At 39.8% G+C, this 16,931-nt stretch overlaps 1 protein-coding gene across 1 annotated transcript in view; it reads left to right on the plus strand.

Moving 5' to 3' along the window:
• The window catches only part of LOC114508265 (tRNA-uridine aminocarboxypropyltransferase 2), a 124,945-nt gene that overhangs the window by 48,419 nt on the left and 59,595 nt on the right, over positions 1 to 16,931 (plus strand). Inside the window, exon 2 of the mRNA XM_028526244.2 lies at positions 7,303 to 7,393. Coding sequence (XP_028382045.1) covers positions 7,303 to 7,393 — 91 coding nt within the window. The remainder of the gene's footprint in view (positions 1 to 7,302; positions 7,394 to 16,931) is intronic.

Consider the following 16,931-nt stretch of genomic DNA (forward strand, 5'->3'; position numbering starts at 1 on the left):
CATATGGAAGAGGGAAAAAAACTCAGCTTACTTTGTTCATTCTGTTATACATTAGTTGAAATATAATAGTCATAAATGATTACAATTTTATAATAGTTGTCTATAATACATGCAGTAGTCATTTCCCAGAAATTTCTCAGTGTTTTATTACTAGCTTATGAAGGATGAAATTGTAAGACCTGTGATGTGCTCAAGATCATATAGCAAGGCAATGACATTGTCAGTGACATATCTTAGTAAGTTATTCCCCAAACCTATACCCAAGTTTTCTTTCTTAGATCTATACAAATTCTAAAAGTAGTTTGATTTTTAAAAAAATGATTGTCCGAATCTGACAATAATCAGAGAGGAGGAGGGAGAGGGATAATAGGGGATAATGGGGGACATGTGAGGAACATGTGAGGGAGTGGGTTTGAGGGTGGAGGTGGGTGGGAAGGGGGGTGTGGTGGGGTGAAAATGGAAATAATTGTACTTAAACAGCAATAAAAATAAAAAAAATTAAAAAGTGATTGTTCCTTATTTATAAATAATGTATTTAAATTGTTTTTCAAGTACAGTTTTCTGCCTTTTACCCTCCCCCCTTCCCCCACCCCAGCCTTCCCTCCCTCCCCTGTTTCAACCCCCTCCTTGTTGTCCATATGTTCTTGATATGTTGTTCCTGTAAACCCTTCACCCTTTCCTCCCTTTATCCCTTCCCCTCTCCCTTCTGATCACTGTCAGCCTGTTCTCAGTTTCAGTGTCTTTGGCTCTACTTTGCTTGCTTGTTTGTTTTGTTGATTAGGTTCCTGTTAATGGTGAGATCATATAGTAGTTGTCTTTTATCACCTGGCTTATTTCACTTAGCATAATGCTCTCTAGTTCCATCCATGCTGTTGCAATAAATAATGTTTTGACATGTAGTTTTCTGGTATTTGTTTTTCCTGTCAACCACAAGAGTTCAAAGGAAGGAAGGAATTTTCTGGCACATCAAGAACAAATAAGCTCCATGAGAGTAGGGATTTTTGTTTTGTTGTCCCAAGTGCCTAATATCTGGCACGTAGGTGTACAGTAAGTATTTGAATAAAAATTTGCTGAATTTATAAATTATGTAATTTATTATCAATTTGAAGTATTTAAATCTTTAGGAGTTAAGTTTGGATGTAAGAAGAACTTTTGTTTTTTGGAAAAAGATTTTAGAATGAGGTGAGCAATTACTGTACACTTACCCACTAGTTTGTTAAGAGATGGTTTAACATTTGGACAAGCACAGTGTGTGCAGACCACTGTGGAAGAGGAATATGTGAGGAAACTTGCTGTTAAAGTAGAAACAAATAAATACAAGTTCATATTGTAAAGTAACTTGCTAAATATAAAGTTGATCAATTGTAATGCAAAATGTTTTAAACAACTATATTTTTATTAGTTTGAGGTAATATAATTAGACTTTGGTTAATAAAGGAGAGAAGCTTTAAAATAAATAGGCAATGATGTTTTAATGAGCATGTCAAAGCATAAGCCAGAAAAATTAGTGTTTATACATAAAGTTACATAAAGTGCCTAGCTGTTTTTTATTAGTAAATATTTTCTTTAGTAAATATTTTTACCTCTTATGTGTTTGCTTACTAGAATGGCCACAAATTATAACCAAGATCTGAGACTCCTTTATAATAGAAACTGCTAAGTATTAGGAAGTGAAGGAGAGGTCAACATTTGATATGTAAGAAAATGAAGGGATAGGATAGGAAATTATATAGGAGGAGAAGGCATTCAGCAGTATTTATTGATAGGTTACTATGCTAGAGGCTGGGATATAAAAGTGAAAAAAGTAGGCCAAGTTCTTGCTCTCATGTAGCTTACAATGTAGGAAGGAAACCCACCCTGGCATAATGTCAAATTGTGATAAAAATGCTTCTCTCTTACTAATTAGGTTGAACATTGAACATTCTTTTTCCATGCATTTTACATTTTAAAAAATAACAGCTTTATTAAAATATGATTCACACACTATGACATTTATCCTTTTAAATTGTTCAATTTAGAGGGGTTTTTTTGGTCTTGTTAGCCGAATTTCAGCAGGGTTCTCTTTGAGTGTCTCTTTTCCACATCTTTCTCTGAAAGCTGCTGCCTTCTTTTTTTTAAAAAAAGATTTTGTTTATTTTTAGAGGGGAAAGGAGGGGGTGGAAGAGAGGGACAGAAACATCAATGTGTGGTTGCCTCTCGCATGCTCCCTACTGGGGACATGGCCTGAAACCTAGGTATGTGCCATGACTAGGAATTGAACCAACAATCTTCTGGTTTGCAGGCTGGCACTCAGTTCACTGAGCCACACCAGCCAGAGCTGCCTTCTTCTTTCAACCTCCTACTCATTTGGCTTCACTAATTACCAGATTACTGTTCTCCATTTTGGTATGGTGTACTAAGGCATAAATTACTCAGCAGTCTGATATTAAATTCTGGTAGGGGTAGTTTTTGTGGCTACTCTTTAAGGTTTGTTATGACTGCAGGTATGCTTGTCTCAGCTATCCTTGTTTTTTTTTTTCTGAGGAACTAGCTGGCTTATGATTTAGCTTGTTGCTTTTTAAGGCATTCCTCACACTGTTTCAAATAAAGTCAGTTACTTTTGGGAGAGTTTGAGTTCAAATTATAGTCTGCCTATCCTCCAGGGCAAAGTCTCTGAGCACTGTTCTGGGCACAGGACTGGGCAGTGGCCTCTGACTTGCTGCTTCTGGTATCCTATGAACAAACTCTGGTGAGGACAGTGGGGCCCCAGCAATCTCAGCCTACCACTCTGTGGTAAAACTTCTGATTTATAGGTGGAGACTGGATAAAGGAAGGGAGCTTCTGCTCTCTTAGCCACAGTCACGAGGAATTTAGCCTCTTTAACTTGGAGTTGGTGGAAATGAGAAATACTGATAGCTTACCGTTCTCTGTGACTTAAGGTAAGCCTTGGTTAAGAGCTGAAAGGCTCTTCGTTTTCTTGGCCACACCTGCCTGAAACAGAGCTTCTTGTTAACCTGAGCTGGGGCAAGGTAGGAAATGGGTTATGGCTCATATGCCATAAACTACCAAATTTTAGTAGATCTTCTCAAATAATATTTCTTTATTCAAATACATCCTCAGGACAATTTCTAGACTTTAAATGGTTGTTTTTTAAAAAATAGGTTTTGTCAGTTTTGCTGGTATCACTGGTATCTCCAAACTACTGAATTCTAAATATTCCTGAAGTTCAAAGATGTCTTCTCAGTAAGGAAATTACCATCCCATGTAACTCAGTATTTGTTTTTCTTTTTGTACTTTTCTAAACAGAGGTTTTAATCAGACATGAAACTCAGAGCTACAAATATCAGAGCAGTCTTTACCCTAACTCATACTAAAGACTACATAATCACTATATATATCATGAGCTACAGATGTTATTTTCAGGTTTATTTACCTAGTTTTCTGCTTCCCACAGAAATCTGCAGCTTCCTGCCAGCATGATTACTTGATTGGACTTTGTAGTTCTTTGTCTCTATTGATATGTTTATGTTTCCTCATAGTACATTTGATTTTTTTTAATATATTTTATTGATTATGCTATTACAGTTGTCCCATTTCCCCCTTCTCTCCCCTCCACCCTGTACCCCCCTCCCACCCACATTTCCCCCTTTAGTACATGTCCATGTGTCATACTTACGAGTTCTTTAGTTTCTACATTTCCCGTACTATTCTTGCCCTCCCCCTATCTATTTTCAACCTACATTCTATGCTACTTATTCTCTATACCTTTTCCCTCTCTCTCCTCCTCCCACCCCCCTGCTGCTAACCCTCCATGTGCCCTCCATTTCTGTGGTTCTGTTCCTGTTCTAATTGTTTACTTCGTTTCTTTTGGTTTTGCTTTAGGTGTGGTTGTTGATATTTGTGAGTTTGCTGTCCTTTTACTATACATGTCTTTTCTTTATCTTCTTTTCTTAGATAAGTCCCTTTAGCATTTCATAAAATAAGGGCTTGGTGATGATGAACTCCTTTAACTTGACCTTATCTGAGAAGCACTTTGTCTGCCCTTCCATTCTAAATGAGAGCTTTGCTGGATAGAGCAATCTGGGATGTAGGTCCTTGTCTTTCATGACTTGGAATATTTCTTTCCAGCCCCTTCTTGCCTGTAAGGTCTCTTTGGAGAAATCAGCTGACAGTCTGATGGGAACTCCTTTGTAGGTGACTGTCCCCTTACCTCTTGCTGCTTCTAGGATTCTCTCCTTCGTTTTTACCTTGGCTAATGTAATTATGATGTGCCTTGGTGTGTTTCTTCTTGGGTCCAACTTCTTTGGGGCTCTCTGAGCTTCTTGGATTTCTTGGAAGACTGTTCCCTTTGCCAGATTGGGGAAGTTCTCCTTTATTATCTGTTCAAATACGTGCCCAATCTGTTGCTTTTCCCCTTCCGATTCTGGTACCCCTATAATTGGGATATTGGAACGTTTAAAGGTGTCTTGGATGCTCTTAATCTTTTCCTCAGTTTTTTGAATTCTTATTTCATCATGCTTTCCTGCTTGGTTGATTCTATCTTCCTTCTGGTCCACTGTATTGTTTTGAGACTCATATTCCTTCCTTTCACTATTGGCTCTCCTCTGCGTGTCTTCCTGCATCTGTTTTATGGTACTCTGCATTCTCCCATCTAAATTTCGTCCAAAATCCACCAGTTCCATGAGCTTTCTGATCACCAGTGTTTTGAACTACGCATCTGATAGATTGGCTAATTCTTGGTCGCTCAAAAGGATGAGTCCTGGGGGACTGATCTGCTCTGTTGAAAACATGGTTTTTTTTTTTTTTTTCCCCCGTCTCTCCTTTTTTTTTTTTTTCGGTCTGGTTGCTCTTGTTATGGTGGGGGGCGGAGCCTTAGGTGCTCACTGGGGCAGGGCACTCCAGTTGCTAGATTGTGACGTTATATGTGGGGGCGGGGTGGGAGTGGGAGCCGGGTGGGAGAACACAATGGCGGTAGTTCCGTTCCCCTGGACTCAGACCCTTGTCTGGGCTTCCGGGCCGCGAGTTCTGCCCTGGTCCACAATCACTACCCCTCTGGGTCTGCCAGCCGCAGCTTGCGTACTCAGGGATCACCGTTGCCTTCTTACGCGCCCGATGGCTTTTGCGCTGATTTCGCACCAAACCTCCCCCCCCCCCCCCCCCCCCCCCCCCCCCCCGCCGACCTCCGCGCACGCGCTCGTGCGCGCGCGCGACTCAAGCCAGCCCCGCGCCCGCCGGCTCCTCCTACCAGTCCGGATGAATGCGTCTACTTCAACTTCTTGGCTGCCCGACTTCCATTCAGATAAATCCTCTGCCGGATCTGGGTGTTATTCTGATAGTAAATTATTGTTGTAAATTATTGGTTTTCTAATCTTAGTTGTACGAGGAGGTACGGTGCGTCCACCTATTCCTCCATCTTGCCGGAAGTCCCGTACATTTGATATTTTTACATTCTTTCATATTATTAGCATCATATAATTTATAGGTGTTTAAATTGATATTAAGTTAAATTCTAAACTTTTAAATGGTTTCATCTGATCTGAAATTATGTTTTATAAAAGAATTTTACTGACATCTATGCATTTCAGTTATATGCAAAGTTTCATATAAGAGCATCAGAAACTTAAAATTTTAGAAGTTGAATGTGCCTCATTTTTTTATTGCATTGAACGAAGAATTCTTTCCAATTGTCACTCTTGATATGTTTGTCAGTATACCTAGTTCAGTTGATCATTGTCTCCTTTCTGTGTTTACTTGTGTTTACTCTTTTTGTGACCACTGAATGACTCCCTTCCTAAAATATGCCCACATTCCTGAGAGGGAATACAGTGTAGGGCAGAGTGATCATACCAAATCATTCCATATGTCACTCAAAGAAAGTATATTGGTTTTCCTTGGGTTAATCAGCCTTTTTAGTTTTGATGGTAGAGAGGGAGTGGGGTCATGTTGTAAAATACATTTATACCTCTGCCTAAGATTATCATGTAGATAATTTCTTCAGCAGGAGCATAGGTTTGACAGTTTCTTGCAGAATGAGGTGGTAGCTATAATTGAACCAATTTACAAACACTTATTAATATAAGCATTGCTTACCTCTGCCTATAATTCTGCAGAAGCAAAGTTACAGAAGGAGTAGATAGTGGTCAGTTTTATAGTAGTAAGCTGTTGTGAATTCCCTTTTTTGTAACATCCACTTGTATGCTATTGTAATGTCATATAACATCTGTCTGTAATAGTGATCTGTTGTGAAAATTTACTTTCATGATATACTGTGTCTGGCTGCTTGATGAATTTTATACTGTAATTGAACATATCAAATGTAGGATTTAGTGCTAAAATATCCATGTATGTGCCTGTAGTTTTGGGAATGACACAAGAAACTGGTCATTGATTGCCCCTAAAGAAGAGAATACCCTAGGTTGGAGGACTCAGAGGGGAAGTGTACTCTTTTATTCCATCTGAGTTTTGTAATGAGTGTAAATGTTACCGAAACAGTAGTAAAGCACTAAACAATGGCACAAGGGAAAATAGGCAGACAATCTGTGGCTACAAGTCTTGCCAAATGTAATTTTTGGGACTGCTGTTTGGATTTCTTTTCACAGTTTGTAAGCTCTCCATGTTGATTAATGGCTAAATTTGATTAGAATGCCCTTGTAGGTGGTAAAAATTCTTTTCTAATATTTTATTACCGTATCATTCCCTCCAAGTTCAGATGATTTAGAAAAGTTGCTAGGTTTCTCTTTAACATGAGATCTATTCTAGATTTGAAATACAAGTTAGTAGAAGTGTTGCTTCATGAATAAAAAGACCGTGGTGTTGACTTGTGAGTATTCTTTTACTACAGATAACTAAGACAAGATTTTTGGAGGTACTTTGATCTATATAGAAGGTAAAAAGTGCCCTGGCTGGCGTAGCTCAGTGGATTGAGCGCGGGCTGGGAACCAAAGTGTCCCAGGTTCGATTCCCAGCCAGGGTACATTCCTGGGTTGCAGGCCATAACCCCCAGCAACCGCACATTGATGTTTCTCTCTATCTCTCTACCTCTATCTCTATCTCCCTCCCTTCCCTCTCTAAAAATAAATAAATAAAATCTTTAAAAAAAAATAAAAAATTCTTAAAAAAAATTTAAAAAAAGAAGGTAAAAAGTTTACTTGAAGCTTTTTTCAAAGTCTGAGTGATTAAATTCATTCTCAGTGTTTAATTTTAAAAGAATGCCTTTAGCAAATCTCTTTAGAAAATGAGGTTGGGTTATGTTCAAGTTTTAGGTTATTGTCATATCATTGTATTCTAAACATTTACAGGCTTTTTTTTCTTTCTGCCCTTTAGCCGGCCTCAGAAAGTGTGTTTGTGTCCATTTCTACCAGTGCATCCTCTGCACATCTCTACCCACTTGTACATCGTTCAGCATCCAGCAGAGGTGAGTAAGATTTTGTAAAATACACAAGTTCAAATAGAATATTAGTACATAAGAGGAAACACACAGATGAACATACTCATTCCTCCCAGCTCTTTAGTATTTCTGGAAGTAAAATGATGGTATATGTTTTTTCCTTGGGAAAACATAGTTACATGTAGTGTCATATTCTTTGGAGATAGATAAAATGTCATTTTATAAAAACTATGTGGTTGAATAGTATAGAAGTTTAGAACTCCAATAATTTCATTTGAAGAAAAAATGAGATTTATGTAAGTGAAGAGCTAGGAAAATCAGTGCTTTTAAGATTTTGATTATATTTTATATTCATTGATGTCTTTTCTTGTTAAAGTAGAAGTAACTCTCAGCATTTTATTTTATTTGTTTTTATTTTTTAAATTATAATTTATTAATTATGCTAGTACAGTTGTCTCAATTTTTTCCCCATTGTGTCATGGGGGGTGTCTACCCAACACCCCCCCACTCCATCAGGAAATCCCCACACCATTGGGGATTGTTCATGTCCATGGGTCATGTGTATAAGTTCTTTGGCTATTCCATTTCCTATACTGTATGTTATGTCCCATTGGCCATTCTGTAACTACGTATTTGTACTTTTAATCTCCTCACCTCTTCACCCTTTTGTCCATAGTTCCCTCCAACTGGTAACTGTCAAAACCCTTTCCACATGCATGATTTTGTCTCTGTTCTTCTTGTTTGCTTAATTTATTTTTTAGATTCTTTTGTTGATATATATTTATTGCCATTTTATTGTTCATAGTTTTGATCTTCTTCTTTTTCTTAAATAAGTCCCTTTAACATTTCATCTAATAATATTTTGATGATGATGTACTCTTTTAGTTTTTTTCTTGTGTGGGAAGCTCTTTTTTGCCTTCCAATTTTAAATGATGTCTTTGCTGGGTAGAAAAGTCTTGGCTGTTGGTCCCTGTTTTTCATGACTTTGATGTTTCTTGGTAATCCCTTCTAGCCTGCAAAGTTTCTTTTGAGAAGTCAGCTGAGAGTCTTATGGGAACTCCCCTGTAGGTAACTGAGTTCTTTTCTCTTTCTGCTTTTAAGATTCTTTCTTTATTTTTAACATTTGGCATTTTAATTGTGATGTATCTTGGAGTGGGTCTCTTTGCATCCATCCTGTTTGGGACTCTTTGTTTCCTGGACTTAGATGTCTATTTCCTTCGCCAAATTAGGGAAATTTTCTTTCATTATTTTTCAAATAAGTTTTCAATTTCTTGCTCATTCTCTTGTCCCTCTGGCACCCCTATGATGCTAATGTTGCAACGCTTGAAGTTGTCCCACAGGCTGCTTACACGATCCTCAGTTTTTTGGATTCTTTTTTCTTTTTGTTGTTCTGATTGGTTGCTTTTTGCTTCCTTATGTTCCAAATCATTGATTTGGTTTTTGGCTTTATCCACTTTAGTGTTGTTTCCCTGCAAATTGTTCTTTATTTCAATTACTGTATACTTTGTTTCTGACTGCATTTTTTTATGCTGTTGAGATCCTCACTAAATTTCTTGAGCATACTTATAACCAATGTTTTTTTTAAATATATTTTATTGATTATGCTATTACAGTTGTCCCATTTCCCCCTTCACTCCCCTCCACCCCGTACACCCTCTCCCACCCACATTCCCCCCCTTTAGTTCATGTCCATGTGTCATAAGTTCTTTAGCTTCTATATTTCCCATACTATTCTTGCCCACCTCCTATTTTCTACCTACCATCTATGCTACTTATTCTCTGTACCTTTGCCTATTCTCTCCGCCTCCTGCTCCCCTGTTGCTAACCCTCCATGTGATCTCCCTTCTATGGTTCTGTTCCTGTTCTAGTTGTTTGCTTAGTTTCTTTTGGTTTTGTTTTAGGTATAGTTGTTAATAATTGTGACTTTGCTGTCATTTTACTATACATGTTTTTTTATCTTCTTTTCTTAGATAAGCCCCTTTAACATTTCATAAAATAAGGGCTTGGTATTGATGAACTCCTTTAACTTGACCTTATCTGAGAAGCACTTTATCTGTCCTTCCAGTCTAAATGAGAGCTTTGCTGGATAGAGCAATCTGGGATGTAGGTCTTTGCCTTTCATGACTTGGGATACTTCTTTCCAGCCCCTTCTTGCCTGCAAGACCTTTTTTGAGAAATCAGCTGACAGTCTGATGGGAACTCCTTTGTAGGTTACTGTCTCCTTATCTCTTGCTGCTTCTAGGATTCTCTCCTTCATTTTTACCTTGGCTAATGTAATTATGATGTGCCTTGGTGTGTTCCTTCTTGGGTCCAACTTCTTTGGGACTCTCTGAGCTTCCTGGACTTCCCGGAAGTCTATTTCCTTTGCCAGAATGGAGAAGTTCTCCTTTATTATTTGTTCAAATAAGTTTTCAATTTCTGGTTCTTCCTCTTCTCCTCTGGTACCCCTATAATTTGGATGTTGGAATGTTTAAAGATGTCCTGGAGGTTCCTAAGCTTTTCCTCATTTTTTTGAATTTTTATTTCTCCATTCTTTCCTGTTTGGTTGTTTCTTTCTTCCTTCTGGTCCACTCTATTGTTTTGAGTCCCAGTTTCCTTCCCATCACTATTGGTTCCCTGTGCATTTTCCTTCATTTCTCTTATCGTAGCCTGCATTTGTTTATCTAAATTGAGACCAAAATCAACCAATTCTGTGAGCATCCTGATCACCAGTGTTTTGAACTGTGCATCTGATAGGTTGGCTATCTCTAGGTCACTTAAAAGGATGGGTTCTGGGGCTTTCATTTGCTGTTTGAGCCCTCTCTCTCTCTCTCTCTCTTTCTCTTTCTCTCTCTCTTTTTCTTTTGGTCTTGTTGCACCTGTTACCGTAAGGGGAGGAGCCTTAGGTGTTCACCAGGGCAGGGCACCCCAGTTGCTGGGTTGTGACGTTGTATGTGGGGGTGGGGTTGAAAGGTAACAATGGTGATTGCTCCCTTCTCCGTGGGACCTCAGTCCCCTCTGCTGCTTCCCCCAAGCAAACTGTGCCCCTATGGTGCCAATTCCCATGTGGGTGGGCTTGTGCATGCTGTAGGACCCTCCAAGGACCTCCTCTGTGGGGCTGGGTGTCTCTCTGTGCACCTCAACTCCCACAGGTGTCCTCAATCAGTGCCCTGAGGCTCTATTTCCCAGCGCTGTGATCCTGGGTTGTGCGCACTGCCACACTGCCTTGCTTTACAATCACTTCCCCACTGGGTCTGCTGGTTGCTTGTTGCCACCCCTGGGCTGGGGTCTGCCAGCTGCCGCCTGCGTACTCAGGGTCCACCTGCTGCAGTCTTGCCCACCCCGGATGCTTTACACACCTCCGGATGCCTTATGTGCCCGGTTCCATGGCTCTCCACTCTCCACACAGCGACCCGCACCTGGCTGCTCATTTCCACCCCTCCTACCTGTCTGGATGCACGGGTCTAATTCAACTTCTTGGTTGTCTGACTTCCATTCAGATCAATTTTCTGTCATTTCTGGATGTTATTCTGTTTCTAAATTGTTGTTGTCCCTGTCTTGGTTGTATGTGGAGGTATGGTGCATCCACCTATGCCTTCATCTTGGCCAGAAGTTTTATAACCGATGTTTTGAACTCTGTATTTAATTGATTGCTTCTCTCCATTTTGTTTATTTCTTTTTCTGGAGTTTTGATCTGCTCTTTCCCTGAGGCCGTGTTTCTTTCTCTCTTCATTTTGGCAGTCCCCCATGTTTGTTTCTATGTATTAGGTAGAGCTACTTTGACTCTGTATTGTTACATGTACATGCTACCATGTATTGGTAGCATGGCCTAAAGTAGTAGGTGTCCTGTAGAAGCCAGTGGCCTAGCTTCTGCTATCATCCAAGCTGGGTGCTCGAGGTGCGCCCTCTGGGTACTTGAGAGTTGTAGTTGAGCCTTGTAGTGGTGCCTTGGTTTTTATTGGCCGATCAGTGGGAGGGATTTACCCAGGCAAGTCAGCTGTAAGGAGTGGCTTGTGACCACTGACCACCAACCTCTGCCCTCTGTGGAGGACAAGCTGTGCCAAAGCAGGGTGATGGTTCTCTGACATGGTCTATAGCTGTCCACAGTGCGCAGGCATTGTGGTTTCCTGGGTGGTGTACACCAAGGTCAGCTCCTACTTGTGTTTTGTCAGGAACCACCCTGCCTGGGCTCTAAAGCAATCTGAGATGGTTGCTACTTGTGCTAGGCTTGGAGATTCCCAGGCAAAACCAAATTGTGAATCTAGGCTGGCTTCTGTGAGTACTGTGCCTGGGACCACTTAGCGAGAGGTACTAGAGGCTCACTGAGGTTGGCTATTGCTTATTTGAGAGGATTCAGGAAGTTGTGAACCATGAGCCAAGACCAACCATTCATATGGAAAAGTTTCTGTTAAAAACTTTGTGGGCCTGTAAGTTTGGTCAGACAGGGTCTCGGGGGATCTCCAGGGAGGGGCAAAGAGTATTAGCCAGGTAATGGAGTCTCAGATATGGCACCTACCTGCTGGTTTTGTGGCTTTGTGGTAGGATAGTCCAGAAAAGGGACAATGGTCTTTTTGTCTGGGAGAAAGCTGCCCTCTAGCTCCTGCCTTGATGACAGATCCTTCACTTCCTCCCTGTATGTCACTGGTGCCTTTCAAGCTGCTATCCTGGTGCTAGAGCTGACAGGGAGTAAGTCCCTGTGTGGGTTCTTTAAGAGGAACTGCTTGTGACTCCAGCAGTTTCTTCCACCAACTGAGTTCCTGCTGGTTTTTGCAGCTAGAAGTTGTGAAAACTTATTTTCCTGTCATTGGAATCCTGGGCTGGGGCCCTGGTGTAGGGCTGGGACTCCTTGCTCCCGAGATATCTTTTCCTGATTTTTATCCACCACACAGGGGTGTGAGACCAGCTTGTTCCTCATCTCCATCCCTCCTACCACTCTGGATGGATGTGGTTTCCTTAATCCCATAATTGTCAGACTTCCACTCAACTCGATTTCTGATGGTTCTGAGTGATGGTTGTTCTGTAATTTAGTTGTAATTTTGATGTGATTGTGCAAGGAGGTGAGGTGTGTTTACGTGCTGCCACCTTGACTGGAAGTCTTTTTATTTCTTAATAATTTTTATTTTCAGTTAGTTGACATACAATATTGTGTTAGTTTTCTGTGTATAATATAGTGATTAGACATTTATTTAACTTATGAAATGATCACCCTGATATATATATTTAGTGCCTATCTGATGACATACATAGTTATTACAATATTATTGGCCATATTCCCTGTGTTATATTTGACATCCCCATGATTATTTTGTAACTACCAATTTGTATTTCTTACTCCCTTTCCATTTTTCATCTGTCCCCTCAATCTGCCACCGTCTGGCAACCATCAAAATGTCCTCTGTTATCTATGAGTTTGTCTTTGTTTTCTATGTTTGTGTATTTTATTTTTTAGGCTCCACATATAAGTGAAATCATATGGCATTTCTTTTTTTCTGTCTGAATTATTTCACTGAGCATAATAATACCCCCTAGGTCCATCCATGTTGTTGCAGATGGCAAGATGTCATTCTTTATTAAAAAGGTGAAAGATTTATATGATCTAAAGAGAAACCAGAGTATTGGATGTCATTCTTTTTTATGGCTGAATCACGTTCCATTCATTGTATATGTGACCACTTCTTTATCCATTTACCTACTAATAGACACTTACATTGCTTCCATATCTTGGCTATTGTAAATAATGCTGCAATGAACATATGGTTGTATATGTCTTTTCAATTTAGTGTTTTCATTTGTTTTGGGTAAATACCCAGAAATGGAATTGCTGGGTCCTTCTTTGTCTATTATATGGCCCTTGTTTCAAACTCTGTTTTGTCTGGTATAAGTAGTGCTACCCTAGCTTTTTTTGTTTGTTCATTTCCATTTTCATGAAATATCTTTTATCCATCCCTTTACTTTCAGTCTGTGTGTGTCTTTTGATCCGAAGTGAGTCTCTTCTAGGGACCATATGTAAGGTCTTATTTTCTTGCCCATTCAGCCACCCTATGTCTTTTGATTGGAGAATTTAATTGATTTACATTTAAAGTAATTGTTGATAAATACATACTTACATACAGTTCATTCATATTTTAAATCTTTTTTTTCCTTCTTAAAAATGCCTCCTTAACATTTCTTTTAATACTGGCTTGGTGGTGATGAAGTCCTTTAGCTTTTTCTTGTCTAGGGAGCTCTTTATCTGTCCTTTGATTCTTTATTTTTAATATATTTTATTGATTATGCTATTACAGTTGTCCCATGTCCCCCCTTCAATCCCCTCCACCTTGCACCCCCTCCCACCTGCATTACCCCCCCCCCTTAGTTCATGTCCATGGGTCATACATATCAGTTTTTTCTTCTTCATTTCTTGTACTATTCTTATCCTCCCCCTGTCTATTTTGTACCTACCATTTATGCTTCTTATTCCCTGTACCTTTTCCCCCATTCCCCACTCATCCTCCCCACTGATAACCCTCCATGTGATTTCCATTTCTGTGATTCTGTTACTATTCTAGTTGTTTACTTAGTTTGTTTTTTTTGTTTGTGTTTTTAGGTTCAGTTGTTGACAGTTGTGAGTTTCTTGCCATTTTACTGTTCATAATGTTGGTTAAGTTCTTTTTCTTAGATAATCGCTTTAACATTTCATATAATAAGGGCTGAGTGATGATGAACTCCTTTATCTTGACCTTATCTGGGAAGCGTTTTATATGCCCTTCCATCTAGCTTTGCTGGATAGAGTAATCTTGGATGTAGGTCCTTGCCTTTCGTCACTTCAGATACTTTTTCCCAGTATTTCTTCTTGCCTGAAAGGTTTCTTTTGAGAAATCAGCTGATAGTCTCATGGGAACTCCTTTGTAGGTAACTCTCTCCCTTTCTCTTGCTGCTTTTAAGATTCACTCCTTATCTTTAATCTTAGGTGATGTATCTGTGATGTGCCTTGATGTCCAATTGGGTCCAATTTCTTTGGGACTCTTTGAGCTTCCTGGCCTTCCTGAAAGCTGATTTCCTTTGCCAGGGTGGGGAAGTTCTTCATTATTATTTCAAATCAGTTCTCAATTTCATGCTCTTCTTCGTCTTCTCCTTTTGGCACCCCTATGACTCAGATGTTGGAATGGTTAAAGTTGTCCCAGAGGTTCCCAGGCCTCTCTTCATTTTTTTTTAAATGTATTTTTTAAGGTTTTATTTATTTATTTTTAAAGAGAGGGGAAGGGAGGGAGAAAGAGAGGGTGAGAAATATCAATGTGTGGTTGCCTCTCATGTGGCCCCCTACTGGGGACCTGGCCCACAACCCATGCATGTGCACTGACTGGGAATTGAACTGGCGACCCTTTGGTTTGCAGCCCTAGCTCAAGCCACTGACCTACACCAGCCAGGACTCTCCTTATTTATTTGAATTCTTCTTTCTTCATTCTGTTCCGGTTGAATGTTTATTTATTCCTTCTGGTCCAAACTGCTGATTTGAGTCCCGGTTTCCTTCCTGTCACTATTGGTTCCCTGTACATTTTCCTTTATTTCACTCTGCATAACCTTTACTTTTTCCTCTGTTTTGCAACCATACTCAACCATTTCTGTGAGCATCCTGATTATCAGTGTTTTGAACTGTGATTCTGATAGGTTGGCTATCTGTTCATTGCTTAGTTCTATTTTTGGAGCTTTGTTCTTTTCTTTCATTTGGGCCATATTTTTTGTCTCAGCATCTGTTATATTGTAAGGGGTGGAGCCTTAAGTTTTCCCAGGGTGGGACAACCCACACCACTGAGGTGTGGCACTGCATAGGGGAGAGGAGTCCAAGAGGGAACAATGCCACTTGCTTGGCTCTCTGCTGGCTTTCAGTCACTTTCCCCACTATACACAAGCAAATTGGGCCCTTCTGGTGCTGATTCCTGGGTGGGGTGGGTTTGTGTACATTCTAGGACCCTGTGGGTCTCTCCAGTGAACCCTCCTGTGAGGCAGGGAGTTCCTTCTACTGCTGCAACCCCCACAAGTTTTTTTCATTCAGAGGTTTTGAGGCTTTATTTCCCTGCACTGGGACCCTGGGTTGAGCAGTTTGTCTCACTCCCCAGTTATTCCTCCCGGCTTATCTGCACACAAATGTGGGACTGCCCGTTTCATTAGCCATTGCCTTGCCCACCCAGGTTTCCCAGCTGACACCTTGCTGCATGTCCTCTCTGCCCTAGCTGCCTGCCTCTACCCCTCCTACTGTTCTGGATGAATGTTTCTTTAACTCCTTGGTTGTCTGACTTCCATACAGTGTGATTTTCTAGCAGTTATGGTTGTTTTCTGTTTTTAAATTTGTTGTTATCCTTCTTTTGATCGTGTGAGGAGACACAGTGTGTCTACCTACACCTCCATCTTGGCCAGAAGTTCCCTTTGATTATAAATGATAAGCTTTGCTGGGTAGAATAATCTTGGTTGTTAAGTCTGTGGTTTTCATACTTTGAATATTTTGTGCCAGTCTCTTCTGTCCTACCAAGGTTCTGTTGTGAAAGCAGCTGATAGTCTTGTGGGAGCTCCTTTGTACATAAATATCTGCTCTCTCTTGCTTCTGTAACCTTTGGCATTTAATTATGATGTGTCTTGGTGTGGGCCTCTTTGGGATCATCCATCTTGTTTGGGATTCTTTGTGTTTCCTGGACTTGTATGTCTGTTTCCTTTGCCAGGTTAGGAAAGTTTTCTATCAATAACTCTTCAAATAGTTTTTCAATTTTTTGCTCTCTCTCTTCGTCTAGTACCTCTAACATGTGAATATTTGTATTCTTGATGTTGTCCCAGAGGCCCTTAAACTATCCTCATTTTTTTTATCCTTTTTTTGCTCTTCTGATTAGGTGTTTTCTGCTTTCTTAATTCCAAATTACTGGTTTGATTATTTGCTTCATCTACTTACTGTTGATTTCCTGTAATTAATTCTCTATTTCAGTTATTGCATTTTTCATTTCTGATTGCTTCTTTTTACTTTAAAGAATTTGTATCAGTTTATTTGAGCCAAAGTAATGAGAATTGCCAGGAATTTAAAACATCACCAGATGTTGATGAGAATATGCTGTAGAAAGCAGCAGTTTTGCACCTTTTTTAACACATTATGATTAAAGGAGGAGGCATAAAGGGGTTACATGAAATCCACTGATGATAGATTACGTAGGTGGGAAAAGCAAAGCAGGGAAACCTCTGGGATTGGGTAAAAAGTAAAATGATAGGCACATACTTCTTTACACAGGTGGATACAGGATAGTTAATAGTCCACAATTAACATGGAAACAATAAGAATGAGTGGATTTATGGTCTACAATAGTAATGAGGGGATTTGTAGTCTCTTACATGGTGCATGGTTGTAAGTCAGAAAAAGGGACGGTACCTTGACATTCCAAAGATATGTTATCATAGATACAAATAGACAATGCATAGGCTCAATTAACGTAAAGATTTACTTTTGTCAGGGAAGATTCTGGCTTAGGACATGACTACCCACCATGAATGCTTTTAGTTAAAAAGCTTTGATTTAAGACCATTTTATGAGACAGATCACACAATCCAGGGTCCCAGTGCAGGGAAATAA

The sequence above is a fragment of the Phyllostomus discolor genome, chromosome 3 (genome assembly GCF_004126475.2).
Source record: "Phyllostomus discolor isolate MPI-MPIP mPhyDis1 chromosome 3, mPhyDis1.pri.v3, whole genome shotgun sequence".
NCBI lineage: Eukaryota > Metazoa > Chordata > Mammalia > Chiroptera > Phyllostomidae > Phyllostomus > Phyllostomus discolor.